This window comes from Aegilops tauschii, chromosome 7 (assembly GCF_002575655.3).
Source record: "Aegilops tauschii subsp. strangulata cultivar AL8/78 chromosome 7, Aet v6.0, whole genome shotgun sequence".
In the NCBI taxonomy this organism is placed as follows: Eukaryota; Viridiplantae; Streptophyta; class Magnoliopsida; order Poales; family Poaceae; genus Aegilops; species Aegilops tauschii.
Window position 1 is genome coordinate 610,626,995 of NC_053041.3, and position 14,842 is coordinate 610,641,836.

The 14,842-nt window shown below is 49.5% G+C and overlaps 2 protein-coding genes across 2 annotated transcripts; one reads left to right on the forward strand and one right to left on the reverse strand.

Moving 5' to 3' along the window:
* Window positions 1–8,373: 8,373 nt before the first annotated feature.
* LOC109732706 (uncharacterized) lies at window positions 8,374–8,967 on the reverse strand. Its single transcript, XM_020291894.1, has one exon. It carries the CDS (start codon window positions 8,965–8,967, stop codon window positions 8,374–8,376), a length of 594 nt encoding a protein of 197 aa, XP_020147483.1.
* Window positions 8,968–10,539: 1,572 nt separating this feature from the next.
* On the forward strand, window positions 10,540–12,631 carry LOC109732702 (heptahelical transmembrane protein ADIPOR2). The gene is made up of 3 exons (XM_020291890.4): window positions 10,540–10,937; window positions 11,035–11,182; window positions 11,742–12,631. The coding sequence occupies exons 1-3, from the start codon at window positions 10,627–10,629 to the stop codon at window positions 12,411–12,413; spliced, it is 1,131 nt and encodes a 376-aa protein (XP_020147479.1). The 5' UTR covers window positions 10,540–10,626; the 3' UTR covers window positions 12,414–12,631.
* The last annotated feature ends 2,211 nt before the right edge of the window (window positions 12,632–14,842 follow it).

Consider the following 14,842-nt stretch of genomic DNA (forward strand, 5'->3'; position numbering starts at 1 on the left):
GGCGAGCCATAGAAAACAAATGGATCTTTAAGAAGAAGACGGACGCGGATGGTAATGTGACCATCTATAAAGCTCGACTTGTCGCTAAGGGTTATCGACAAGTTCAAGGGGTTGACTACGATGAGACTTTCTCACCCGTAGCGAAGCTGAAGTCTGTCCGAATCATGTTAGCAATTGCCGCATACTATGATTATGAGATATGGCAGATGGACGTCAAAATGGCATTCCTTAATGGCTTCCTTAAGGAAGAGTTGTATATGATGCAGCCGGAAGGTTTTGTCGATCCTAAGAATGCTAACAAAGTATGCAAGCTCCAGCGCTCAATCTATGGGCTGGTGCAAGCATCTCGGAGTTGGAACATTCGCTTTGATGAGATGATCAAAGCGTTTGGGTTTATACAGACTTATGGAGAAGTCTGTGTTTTACAAGAAAGTGAGTGGGAGCTCTGTAGCATTTCTCATATTATATGTGGATGACATACTATTGATGGGAAATGATATAGAATTCTTGGAAAGTATAAAGGCCTATTTGAATAACTGTTTTTCAATGAAGGACCTTGGAGAAGTTGCTTATATATTAGGCATCAAGATCTATAGAGATAGATCGAGACGCCTCATTGGTCTTTCACAAAGTACATACCTTGACAAGATATTGAAGAAGTTCAATATGGATCAGTCCAAGAAGGGGTTCTTGCCTGTATTGCAAGGTGTGCAATTGAGCACGGCTCAATGCCCGACCACGGCAGAAGATATAGAAAAGATGAGTGTCATCCCCTATGCCTCGGCCATAGGGTCTATTATGTATGCCATGCTGTGTACCAGACCTGATGTAAACCTTGCCGTAAGTTTGGTAGGAAGGTACCAAAGTAATCCCGGCATGGAACACTGGACATCGGTCAAGAATATCCTGAAGTACCTGAAGAGGACTAAGGATATGTTTCTCGTTTATGGAGGTGACGAAGAGCTCGTCGTAAAGGGTTACGTCGACGCTAGCTTCGACACAGATCTGGATGACTCGAAGTCACAAACCGGATACGTGTATATTTTGAATGGAGGAGCAGTAAGCTGGTGCAGTTGCAAGCAAAGCGTCGTGGCGGGATCTACATGTGAAGCGGAGTACATGGCGGCCTCAGAGGCAGCGCAGGAAGCAGTCTGGATGAAGGAGTTCATTACCGACCTAGGGGTGATTCCCAATGCGTCGGGCCCGATGACTCTCTTCTGTGGCAACACTGGAGCTATTGCCCTTGCGAAGGAGCCCAGATTTCACAGGAAGACCAGGCATATCAAGCGTCGCTTCAACTCCATTCGTGAAAGTGTTCAAAATGGAGACATAGATATTTGTAAAGTACATACGGACCTGAATGTAGCAGATCCGTTGACTAAACCTCTCCCTAGAGCAAAACATGATCAACACCAGGACGCAATGGGTGTTCGATTCATCACAATGTAACTAGATTATTGACTCTAGTGCAAGTGGGAGACTGTTGGAAATATGCCCTAGAGGCAATAATAAATGGTTATTATTATATTTCTTTGTTCATGATAATTGTCTATTGTTCATGCTATAATTGTGTTATCCGGAAATCGTAATACATGTGTGAATACATAGACCACAACGTGTCCCTAGTAAGCCTCTAGTTGACTAGCTCGTTGATCAACCGATAGTCATGGTTTCCTGACTATGGACATTGGATGTCGTTGATAACGGGATCACATCATTAGGAGAATGATGTGATGGACAAGACCCAATCCTAAGCATAGCATAAAAGATCGTGTAGTTTCGTTTGCTAGAGCTTTTCCAATGTCAAGTATCTTTTCCTTAGACCATGAGATCGTGCAACTCCCGGATACCGTAGGAGTACTTTGGGTGTGCCAAACGTCACAACGTAACTGGGTGACTATAAAGGTGCATTACGGGTATCTCCGAAAGTATCTGTTGGGTTGGCACGGATCGAGACTGGGATTTGTCACTCCGTGTGACGGAGAGGTATCTCTGGGCCCACTCGGTAATGCATCATCATAATGAGCTCAATGTGACTAAGGCGTTAGTCACGGGATCATGCATTGCGGTACGAGTAAAGAGACTTGCCGGTAACGAGATTGAACAAGGTATTGGGATACCGACGATCGAATCTCGGGCAAGTAACATACCGATTGACAAAGGGAATTGTATACCGGATTGATTGAATCCTCGACATCGTGGTTCATCCGATGAGATCATCGTGGAACATGTGGGAGCCAACATGGGTATCCAGATCCCGCTGTTGGTTATTGACCGGAGAGGCGTCTCGGTCATGTCTGCATGTCTCCCGAACCCGTAGGGTCTACACACTTAAGGTTCGGTGACGCTAGGGTTGTAGAGATATGAGTATGCGGAAACCCGAAAGTTGTTCGGAGTCCCGGATGAGATCCCGGACGTCACGAGGAGTTCCGGAATGGTCCGGAGGTGAAGAATTATATATAGGAAGTCAAGTTTCGGCCACCGGGAAAGTTTCGGGGGTTACCGGTATTGTACCGGGACCACCGGAAGGGTCCCGGGGGTCCACCGGGTGGGGCCACCTATCCCGGAGGGCCCCATGGGCTGAAGTGGGAGGGCAACCAGCCCTTAGTGGGCTGGGGCGCCCCCATGGGCCTCCCCCCTGCGCCTAGGGTTGGAAACCCTAGGGTGTGGGGGCGCCCCACTTGCCTTGGGGGGCAAGTATCCCCCCTGGCCGCCGCCCCCCCCCCCCATCCAGATGGGCTCCTGGCCGGCGCCCCCCCCCCCCCTCCCAGGGGGCCTATATAAAGGGGGGGAGGGAGGGCAGTAGCATTACAGCCTTGGGCGCCTCCCTCCTCCCCTGCTACACCTCTCCTTCTCGCAGACGCTCGGCGAAGTCCTGCCGAGATCCCGCTACATCCACCACCACGCCGTCGTGCTGCTGGATCTCCATCAACCTCTCCTTCCCCCTTGCTGGATCAAGAAGGAGGAGACGTCGCTGCACCGTACGTGTGTTGAACGCGGAGGTGCCGTCCATTCGGCACTCGGTCATCGGTGATTTGAATCACGGCGAGTATGACTCCGTCATCCACGTTCATTGGAACGCTTCCGCTCGCGATCTACAAGGGTATGTAGATGCACTCCTTTCCCCTCGTTGCTAGTATACTCCATAGATGGATCTTGGTGAGCGTAGGAATTTTTTTTAAAATTATGCTACGATTCCCAACAGGTATTTGCTTGAAATATTAACTTCAACTCCTGGAACATCTCATATGGTCCATGACGTTCAAAACGTCTTTGAAGTCCCGATTCTAAGCCGTTAAGCATAGTGCACTAAACCATCAAGTAGTCATCATATTGAGCTAGCCAAATGTTCAAAACGTCTGCATCTGCTCCTGCAATAGGTCTGTCACCTAGCGGTGCATCAAGGACATAATTCTTCTGTGCAGCAATGAGGATAAACCTCAGATCACGGACCCAGTCCGCATCATTGCTACTATCATGTTTCAACTTAGTTTTCTCTAGGAACATATATAAAACATAGGGAAGCAACAACGCGAGCTATTGATCTAGAACATAGATATGCTAATACTACCAGGACTAAGTTCATGATAAATTTAAGTTCAATTAATCATATTACTTAAGAACTCCCACTTAGATAGACATCCCTTTAATCTTCTAAGTGATCACGTGATCCATATCAACTAAACCATGTCCGATCATCACGTGAGATGGAGTAGTTTCAATGGTGAACATCACTATGTTGATCATATCTACTATATGATTCACGCTCGACCTTTCGGTCTCAGTGTTCCGAGGCCATATCTGTTATATGCTAGGCTCGTCAAGTTTAACCTGAGTATTCCGCGTGTGCAACTGTTTTGCACCCGTTGTATTTGAACGTAGAGCCTATCACACTCGATCATCACGTGGTGTCTCAGCACGAAGAACTTTCGCAACGGTACAAAAGTTAGATTAGAGATAAATATTTCTCATTTAGATGAGAATTAGCAAATCCCAAAATTCAACTAATTTCATTTCATGCAAAAATTCAACAAGATTTATTGTAATCAAATGAAGGTTTCATGTATTTATATAACATATTGTCTGATGGCCAATATAGTTTTTTTAGGGGAACATGTAACTATATCTGAATATAGGAATTTATTTATTTTGGTGTTGATGGATTTGGGTTACCCATGTATTGTCATGTGTTGTTAAGCCCCGCTCTTCCGGCAATGGATGTGAAATGTCAAGCCGAGCGAAGTAAAATGTATTGTTGCGTCTCCTTTCATTGTGATGAGATAGTGAATATTTTTTGGATAAACTTCAATAAGTGATCATGGAAATCGTGTGGTACAAAAAAGATACAACCGAGCAAATTTCTAATTACAACTTATAACCCGATGAATTGCAATTTTCAGCCAAGAGAAAAAAAAATCAAAAGAAAAAAAGGTGGTTCGTTTGAGTAAAAACAAATTCACAACTTCAAATTTTACCACTTGCCTCTCCATATGAACAACACAAACAAAGAGAGAAAATAAAAAAATGTGTTCGTTGGAGTAGGCCACGGGGCCCAATCGGGCCAGGTTTGCAGTGTCCTGTTATCCTTCTACCGTTGGAAGCGGGTACTTGTAGCTGCTCTATGAAGTTAGCCTCTCGTGTACCCGCCACATTGAGGACTGTGAGTCCATAAGGCCTAGGTTTCGCATGGGGCCCAGATGGTCTACTACAGAACTTGGAATGGGTGGGGCCAACAGAAGCACAACGGATCGAGGCCCGCAAAGTCCATATGTGGTAATTGTTGGGGAGCACGCCGAAACACTACACTAGCACACTTAAAAATTTGAACCCTAGTACTCAGCGATCGTTAGATTTGGGACGGGCATGGGGCGCACGATCGTTGCCCCTGGATAGCTCGGTCTAGCAAACGATTTCGTTCACTTTGGGGAGGTTGCATCGAGCGAACCATTGCACGAAATCACTAATTAAGTGGTACCCCTTGCAAACGTCACTTTCATCTTCTCTGGTAATGACAAGTTGTGCATTGCATGTGTGCCACTTGTTGTAACCTGAGAGTTTTTCTTTTTTTTCGTAAATTTAGTTTTTTAAAACGTTTTATTTCTTGAACCATGTGTCCAACTCACGAACCGTTTTTATCGTTTGATTTCTCGCATCAAGATCTCCGGAAGTAGATCCCATGTTAACAGATTTCGAAAACTTATTTTTTTCAAAGAAACAAAAAAACAAAAAACAAAAACAGAAAAAACAAATACCCCAAAAAGAAAAAAAAAACTGAAACACGAATCACAGTTTTGCTTTTTCACTTTTGTATAGGAAGGACAGTTGTGCTTTCTCTTTTTGGGAGTTGTTCTTCTCGCAGATGCACGTGTTGTGCTTTGATTTTTGATATGCAAAATTGTGCTTTTCGTGAAAGCATAGACTGTAACTTTCCCTTTTACGCTTTCACGAAAAGCATAACTATATTCTTTTCAGGAAGCACATCTGTGCTTCTCATGCATGCATGGGCGGTGTTTTTATTTTCCTTTTCGAGAAAGCACATATGTGATTTTCGTGAAACCATAGACTTTGCTTCTCATTGAAGTACGTTTGTGCTTTTTCCTTTTTTAAAGCATAGTTGTGCTTCACAAAAAAAAACAAATATTGTTTCACCACAACCTAAGAAAAACTGGACAAAAACCAAATAAATAAATAAAACCAAGAAACATGTAGAGAAATAACTTAAATCTCAAGCATGGGTAGATCTCAGTCAACTGATACTTAACCAAGTCTCAGTAAAGTGACACAACATATACTACTACCTCTGTCCTGATTTATTAGTCCCCTTTGTATTTTGTGTCAAAGTTTGACCTTAACTTTAACTAACAAATTGTTAATGCATGTAACAAAAAATAATATAATTGGAAACTAAGTTTAAATACGAATTCAACGATATAAATTTTGTTGACACGCATTAATATTTTGTTAGTTAAATCTATAGTCAAAATTTGGCACAAAATACAAAAGGGACTTATAAACCAGGACGAAGGTAGTAGAAAAGAAAAAAGAAAAAAAATAGAAGAAAATTTTGCACAGATTTCCATGTAAAATCTCACGAATATAGCATCTACAGAGACTTTTGACTGAGTTTAGCAATCTAGTTTTGTTTCTGGGATGCCTAAACTTTCCAAACGGGTTTGGGTTGGTTGAACGCACACACGCACACCCTACCTCTATGAGCATCTTCAAGACACTGAGCCGTCATATCATCTTAAGATTTACGAAAGCACCGTAGGCGCCTCGCGTCGACGGGAACGTCTCCTTCCACTGAAAGCGCATCGCCGAAAATCTCGAAATAAATCTAGAAATAATGCGAGCAGCGGGACATTAACCCCGGTGGGCTGGGTATACCAGTGTCTCTCTAACCATCCAACTACATGTTGGTTCCGATTACTCCAACTCCAACCAACCATTTTAACCATCATCACACACATACGCACGTGTGTCGCCACCTGGTCCACGGCCTGTGTGACACCTCGTGGGACGGAGGGAGTAGTTCACAAATAGGCCAATAGTTCACAAACAGACATTCATCGATTATGAGAAATATTGATAATGATTTACTGTAATGCACTGTTAGATAAAGATGGAACATGGCAGCATAGTCCAATTTTGACTAATTTGAATGGGTTCACCTTTATCAAATAGGAGCATGTCTTCTACACAGTACTTCCTATGTTAGTCATTCTTCCAAGTTTATTTAGAGAGGTAGTAGAAACAGGCCAATAGGTGATTACAACCGATCCAACTAATCTACTTGCTCCAAATATTTTGCGGTACTGTGTATATATATATATGCTACATATTGTCCTTTGATCTGTTTTAATTTATTAGTTGACCCATTATGGAACAAATGTTGCCACTGAATATTATGTTTAGTTTCTTATTAGTCATGCAACATGGATTCACTTTTGCATGCCTTGAAACTAGAGTTTTTTAGGGGTAATTTTTAGCTCTTAAGTTTCTCGCCTAGGGCGTCAGCCAATCCTGGCTCCGCCACCGACCCTACCCCTATGAGCATCTTCAAGAGACCGAGCCGTCATATTATCTTAAGATTTACGAAGTCACCGTAGGCGCCTCGTTGTCGACAGGAATGTCTCCTCCCACTAAAAGCGCATCGCCGGAAATCCTGAAATAAATCCAGAAATAATGCGAGCACTAGGACATTAACCCTAATGGTCTGGATATACCACTGTCTCTCTAACCATCCAGCCACATGTTGGTTCCGATTACTCCATATCCAACCAACAATTTTAACCATCATCACACATACGCACGTGTGTCGCCACCTGGTCCACGGCCCGTGTGACACCTCGTGGTCCGTGGTAAATCGTAGCCGGCAATCGTGCCTTGTGGTGCGGAGCGCGTTGACGTGCGCCTCTTTGTGTTGTCTAGATCTAGATTGGCTTGTGTAGTAACCGTGGGTCGCAGGTTTGAGACCCGGTGTCCCCAAATTTTCTGTGATTTTTGTACCTTTTTAGTGGTCAGCTTTTTTTGCAAATAAAACAAGTGAGATGGTCTAGTGTAAAAATTCGTTGCAGTGGCCACTTTCCCAGCAAATAAATAAATGCAAGGGTGTTTTTGCAAAAATGAGTTGGGGAGCGCCATCGCTCACGGACTGGTGGGGCTATACACCCTGATACATCCGCATACGTTTTTTGCGACCGTATTTGCATGTGATGTCTAAGTTAGATAATCACAAATCCGTATTTTCAAAGTTCTAGCATTAAACTGAACATCAAGCGCAAGTTATATGACTCTCGGTCTCGGTGATATTGCCTCAGCTAGTTACTAGTAATATGATGTGTCTATACCCTAATAAATGAAGTTTGAATTTTACCACACATATGTTACTCCCACTATAAAGATAGTAACATAGACTAGTAAGGCTGGTCATAGTGGGGAGTAACTTATACTAGTGTCATGCATATGACACTAGCCTAAGAGCATCTCCAACGGCCGCGCAACGCGCCGCGCGCAAAAAAGGCATTTGTCGCGCGCCGTTCGCCTGGTTTGGCGCGGCCGGCTGCGCTGGCTCCAGCAGACGCGTCAAAATTGAGCGCGCGCGCGTAGCTCCAGCGGCCGTGCTAAAATGCAGCGCGCGCTAAACAGGGCGTACATTTTTTTAATAAAGTTCATAGATAGAAAAAACGATACATAGATATTTTACATAGTTTCATAGCATAGATAGATAAAAACTATTTTAGATAGTGCAAGGACATAGATAAAAACTACTCCCTCTGTAAACTAATATAAGAGCATTTAGATCACTAAAGTAGTGTTCTAAACACTCTTATATTAGTTTACGGAGGGAGTACTAGATAGTGCAACTACAGCCTACTCCCAGTCGTCGTCATCGTCATCGTCGCCATCCTCGCTGGTCTGATCCGAGGTATCGAGCCACATGTCTTCCCAACGATCATCATCAGACGCAAAGATCGTCTCACCACCATTCTCAACGACTTCGCACTGGGATAGCGCCAGGGCCTTCCGCTGACGCCTGTCCAACCGCTCAGCGCGGTGCCTTTGCGTCTCCTCCTCGCGGCGCCTTGCCCAGTAGGCTTGCTCGTAGGTGACGTCCTCCGGGTGTTGCTGGCGCCACTCCGCCATGATCCGCTCGTCCTCATAGGCGACAGGGAGGCGGTTCTGCCGCTCAGCGTGATACGCACGGTCTTGTGCCGTGCGAAGACGAGGCGGCGGGGCGACGTCCAGCGCCTGCTGCAGTGTGTGGACGTCGTGGAAGTTCATCTGCTGGCGCGGCCTGCCTAGGCGCCACGCCGCCGCGTCGTACGCGTGGGCGGCCTCGTGCGCCGTCTCGAAGGTGCCAAGGCCGAGCCGGAGTTGGCCGGACCGTATCTCGGAGTAGAACCCGCCGTTGGGGCGCTGGCGGACGCCGCGGTAGCCCAACGCTCCTCGGCGGCGCGACGGCATGGTGGCGGGACGCTGGAGCGGTGGCGCGCGTGGCAGCGGAAGCAACCGAGGAAGCGGTGGAGGCGCGCGTGGCAGCAGAAGAGGAAGAGAAGCGTGTGGAATAGGCGCGTGGCGAGCGCCGCATTTTATAGGCGCGCCGGAAGCGGTGCGCCAAAAAAAGTGCGCGACCTGCCGCCTTTTCCCGCGCGTGCGCAAACCGTTCCCGTGCGCGCGACTTTCCCGCCACCGCTGGAGCGCGCCGAAACGTCCCGCGCGTCCCTAAAAGCCCAGTTTACCGCGCGCGCCAGGCGCGGCTGTTGGAGATGCTGTAAGTTACTGCCTCCATAGTGCAAAGTAACATGGTAGTAGTATCATAGATGGCTTCATTTATTAACTTGTAGACTCATCTTTTCTCGGGAAATGCTATATTACAGTAACATATTATGTTAATTTAAACACCTCTCTCCTTATTAACTACATGCCACATAAGCAAAAATTTCTTAGAATACGCTATGTCATTATCTAAGTTACTCCCACTATGATTATCCTAACATGGGGATGTTACTAGTCTATATTACTACCCATTATGGCTAGTCTAAGCTTTCCAAACGGGTTTGGATGGGTTCTGATTACTCCAACTCCAACCCACCATAACCATCATCACACACATACGCACGTGTGCTGCCACCTGGTCCACGGCCCGTGTGACACCTCGTGGTCCGCGGTAAATCGTAGCCGGCAATCGTGCCTTGTGGTGCGGACCGCGTTGATGTGCGCCTCCTTCAGTCCTTGTGCGTCTTCCTCACCTTGCTCCCTGTCTCCACCGAATTGAGTACACGAATGAGCCAGCGGTTGCCCAGCCTACAGACTAAGATCTGCTCTGCAGGCCCCGCCCGCCCGCCGGCCTAATTAAACCCACTGCTGCTTGCTCGCCGGCGAGCTACCCTGCCCGGTGGCCGCCGGCTGCCCGCACGAAACCTCAGCGGGCCCAGACTAGGCTTATCTCCGAATTTCTTTTGGAGCTTTCGCTGCCGTACGACCTGCCAAGAAAAACCAAAGTCGATCTCCTTGCCAAACGATGAGTCAAAGGTCAAAGCCCCGCCGGTGCGTCATCTAGAGGGAGATGAGAAACCAGAAGCCGCCGTGGCCCATCACGCCCGCGGCAACACGTTCCTCGCGCCATCCTCGACCTCTCTTCTTCCCCGACAGCTCGCCAAACTCCCAACCATCTATCCATCCTCGCCGTCCATCCATAAATCCGCGGCATTTATATCTCCCGCCAATGGAACATGTCAACGCCGAGATTTTATTAGTCTGAGCTGCATTTATTTTTGTTTTCTTTTGAGCTCATAGAAAATCTCTTACAGCACGTGACCTAACCAAATTCCATCGGGGCAGTTCTAATCCGGTTTATGTACGTGCTAGAAAAAGGTTAGCTTTGTGTAACGAGGTTACAATTCTGGGTCCCATCAAGGCCGGGCCCAGGAGACAGCCTCTGTTCTGTGCCGGATGGACCGTGCACTGACACAATCTCTCTCGGGTCGACTCGGAGCTGCGGACGCGCACCATATAAGCACGCCCCGCGGCCTCCGGCCAACGCCGTGCCCGCCCCGACCTCAAACTCCCGTCGCCACCCTCTCCCCTCCCCTCCCCTCCCCTCGCGCCGGCCACGATCGAGGCATGGCGACGATGACGACCACGACCACCACGACGAAGACGGCGCTGCGCCACCGCGGGTGCTGCGGGCACGCGCCGGCGCCGGCGGAGGACGGCGGCGACCTGGTGGCGCTGTCGAGCGCGGCGGCGGAGGGGCTCGGGAAAGAGGCCGCCAGGTGGGCCGGCGGGCTGCCGCGGCTGAAGCGGTTCGAGGAGCTGCCGGACTACCTCCGCGACAACGAGTTCATCCGCGGCGGCTACCGCTGCGAGTGGTCCGTCCGCGACGCGCTCCGCAGCGTCTTCGCCTGGCACAACGAGACGCTCAACGTCTGGACGTGCGTCCCCTCTCTGCATCCTCTGCTTCTTGTTTCTTGCATTGTGTTTCTAGTTCATTTTCTACTGCCTGCGATCTGAGTCCGGTTGTTGATGCAGCCATCTGGGGGGCTTCTTCCTGTTCCTGGGGCTCGCCGTCGCCGGCCAGACGGAGTGGCGGCCGGCCGGAGCAGCCGCGGCGCCGGGGTTCATGACGATGGTGATGACGTCCGCCAACGCGTCGTCGTTGGCGACCAACAACAGTTCGGTAAGAAAACGAAAACTCCTTCATCACTCGACGACTAATCCAACCGCATCTTCACTAGTTTTCCTTCTTCTCTGAGATCGCATCTTACTAGTTGGGTCCGAACAGACTAGTTAATCGATTCGTATCTTTACTCGCTGGGCCGTCACTGCACGATGGAGTAGTAGACTGAGGAGAATTCTTCAAGCCCACCTGCTCCGTTCCTCTATGAAATCCAAGTGGAGTAGCATCATCAATTGGCCCAAAAACAATTAGCTGGACACCTTAGCTAGCTGCACACAGTTGGGCATGCTCTGTATCGACAACGAAACTAACTTTGGTGAGCAGACACACACTGATCGAGCTGGAAGGCAGCTGTGTGTCTGGAGGAGGTTGTGGCGGTTAATTAACGAACTGCATTATCAGGTCCTAAACTAATTACAGCTTATCTGTCTGAAATCCGATGAGTCCAACGACCGGCAGCCGCAACAACCGATCAGAAATTGAACTTGTCGTACCAGCTCCAATGTAGGAGTATATACTGTATAGATTCTTATGGTTAATTCTGTTTTGGTTCGAGCAGAGCACGGCGATCCAGAGCGCGCTGGCGTCGGGCATCGGCGGCGCGGGGCACGCGGTGGCGCGGTGGCCGCGGACGGTGTTCGTGTTGGGGGCCATGACGTGCCTGTCGGTGAGCGCTGCGGCGCACCTGCTGGCAAGCCACTCGCGCCGCTTCAACCGGCTCTTCTGGCAGCTCGACTACGCCGGCATCGCCGTCATGATCGTCGCCTCCTTCTTCCCGCCGGTCTACTACACCTTCCTCGGCAGCCCCGTCGCACAGCTCGCCTACCTCTCCGCCATCACGCTGCTCGGCGTGCTCGTCGTGGCGGCGCTCCTGGTGCCGGCCCGCTCGTCGCCGCGGCTGCGGCACCTCCGCGCCGGCCTGTTCGTGTCCATGGGGCTCTCGGGCGTCGTGCCGGCGCTGCACGCGCTCTGGCTCAACTGGGGCCACCCGGAGTGCTACCTGGCGCTGTCGCTGGAGCTGGCCATGGGGCTCGTGTACGCCACGGGCGCCGGCTTCTACGTCGCGCGCGTGCCGGAGAGGTGGCGCCCGGGCATGTTCGACTGCGTCGGCCACAGCCACCAGATCTTCCACGTGCTGGTGCTCGTCGGCGCCGTCACGCACTACGCCGCCACCGCCATCCTCATCGGCTGGCGCGACGCCCTGGCCGCGGCCGCGTCGGCGCTCTTGTGACGCCGCGCGTAGGATGCATAGGCGTAGGGTGTGCCATTGATTCGTTGATTCGTGTAACTAGCTTAGATGATTCTTTGAACGTGTATCAGATCAAGTTTGTGCTCTTGGCTTTCTTACTGTCGGTCTGCACTCTGTGTTTCTGTAATGTTGAATGGCGTACAGCGGCTGAGGTGCAAAAGGAAAAGGGACGAGCACTGCAACTTTTTTACTTGTATAAATTCTTTGTTTCTTTTGGCAACGAACACTAATGCTGTGACGCCAATTTATGCCCAAATCATAATTCATGTATCTGAATCTATGCCTGCTTATAGAATAGCACCCATAAGCTGTTGGGGCTGGAAAGCAACAATGCGCTGCACAAATTCACGAATGAATAGCATAAAACTACCACTTTTCGTTCTATTGTTCCAAAAAACTACCACATTTTTGTTTGTGACTGATAACTACCGAAACCGGCGTCGGCTGTTTCAAAAAACCCAAAACGCCCGTGGCTAAGAAATTAAACCGGTTTATGACAAGTCGGGCCCGTACCTAAACGAACCGTTTGTTTGACCGTTCCTTTGACCGTTAACTGACATGTGGGGCCCACATGTCAGTTATCTCTTCCTCCTCCTTCTTCTCTCCCTTATCTCTCTCTCTCTGCCAGCCGGCAAGCCTTCCGGTGGCCGTAGCAGAGGCCGGCCTCGCCCACGACGGCAGGAGGCGCGCGCTCCAGCAGCGATGCAGGCCGTCCGCGGCGAGCTCGAGGGAGGCAGAAGCGAGGTCGAGGTGCTCTTGCACGAGCTGCCCGCGAGGCCACCGTGCTCCGCGTCCATGGCGTCGGTGGCGGCGCTGATGCGGGCAGGGGAGAGACCGTGGAGTGTGGTGCCGCACTCGTGGGGTTGCTCCGGTGCTCCAGCCACGCGCCCTCCTTTCCCATCTCGAATCCCCTCCGTAGTTGTGGTCAACGCTCGGGTCCGAGCTCCCCAGGCCGGCCGCCATGACTAGGCTCAAGCTCGAGCTCGAGCTCCTGCCTCGCAAGCTTCCTGGCCTGCACATCCCACGCCCGCAAGCCCGCCTTCTGCGCCCAGCTGCAACGGCCATCGCCGGTGAGCGGTGCTGCCCCCTGGCGCCCGTGCGGAAGGAAGCTGCACGGTGGCGCCATGGCTGCTGATCGCGACGGAAGGGAGCACAACGCGCCGCCCCGCGACGGAAGGGAGCTCCACGGCGGCGCCATGGCTGCTGGCCGGCGACCCTCACGGCGGTCGCTGGCGCACGGCCACGGGAGGGACCCGATTGTATTTTTCAAAAGTTTACAGGGACCCGATTGCGTTTTTGAAAAGTTTGCAGGGGCCTGATGGCATTTTTGAAAAGTTTGCAGACACTGACATGTGGGCCCCACATGTCAGTTAACGGTCAAAGGAACGGTCAAACAAACGGTTCGTTTAGGTGCGGGCCCGACTTGTCATAAACCGGTTTAATTTCTTAGCCACGGGCGTTTTGGGTTTTTTGAAACAGCCGACGCCGGTTTCGGTAGTTATCAGTCACAAACAAAAATGTGGTAGTTTTTTGGAACCATAGGACGAAAAGTGGTAGTTTTATGCTATTTACTCCAAATTCACCGACACGGCAAATATGCACACTACACAGCCCCCTCACTTGTGATGAACTTTGAAGACAGATTCAACCAACAAGTAAGCAGCGGAATAACACAAACAACATGCACAAGTGACACAGGATTTAACGTGGAAAAACCTCCTCAACTTGAGGAGTAAAAAACCACGGCTGTGGACCGACCGGTCCACGCAACTTCACTATAAGAATGATGAGTACAAAGTCTTCTCTAGAATCTCTAGAGAGATTTACAACACACTCTCCACGTTGCCAACCGGCAACAGCAACAACAGCCACAAGAGGCAAGATTTCAGCAAAGCAGAGTTTACACAGCTTCTGTACCGTTCAGTATTTTGCAAACTGCTCTTAAACCGCTGAACCAAACAGCACCAAATTTGGCAGACAAGTAGACACATGAGTTCTTGACATCCCCTCCAAATTTCAGCTCAATCGGACATCATTTGCCTACCCAAACTGTTCGCCTCCCAAAATTACTCTGTTCTGAAACTGCAGCAGTCAGAGCTGACAAAACCACTCTCAAATCTGATGCTCCACTGACCCAATCCTCAAACCAGCTAACCAGATCGAAGTACTCAAAGTAAGGAACGAGCTCACCAAGTTTGGGGTCGATCCAAGCACGTTTGAGCCTCCAACCACCAGCTTGAACACTGTCTAGTCAGATGCAGCAAATCTGGACAGAACCTCTGCTTCTTCTTCTTCCTCTCTCTTAGGTTGTGTTTTCTCTTGTGTGCTCTCTCTCTCACTCTCACGAATGGCAGCCACCACCAGCAAGGGGTGGGGTGGCTAGGGTTTTTCTCCTTGCTCCCTTCACCAGG

Bases quoted from the DNA above. Each gene is read 5' to 3' on its own strand.
- LOC109732702 (XM_020291890.4), top strand. From the start codon at position 10,627: ATGGCGACGATGACGACCACGACCACCACGACGAAGACGGCGCTGCGC. The intron at 10,938-11,034 runs GTGCGTCCCCTC...TTGTTGATGCAG, and splicing joins GAGACGCTCAACGTCTGGAC to CCATCTGGGGGGCTTCTTCC. The intron at 11,183-11,741 runs GTAAGAAAACGA...TGGTTCGAGCAG, and splicing joins TGGCGACCAACAACAGTTCG to AGCACGGCGATCCAGAGCGC.
- LOC109732706 (XM_020291894.1), bottom strand. From the start codon at position 8,967: ATGCCGTCGCGCCGCCGAGGAGCGTTGGGCTACCGCGGCGTCCGCCAG.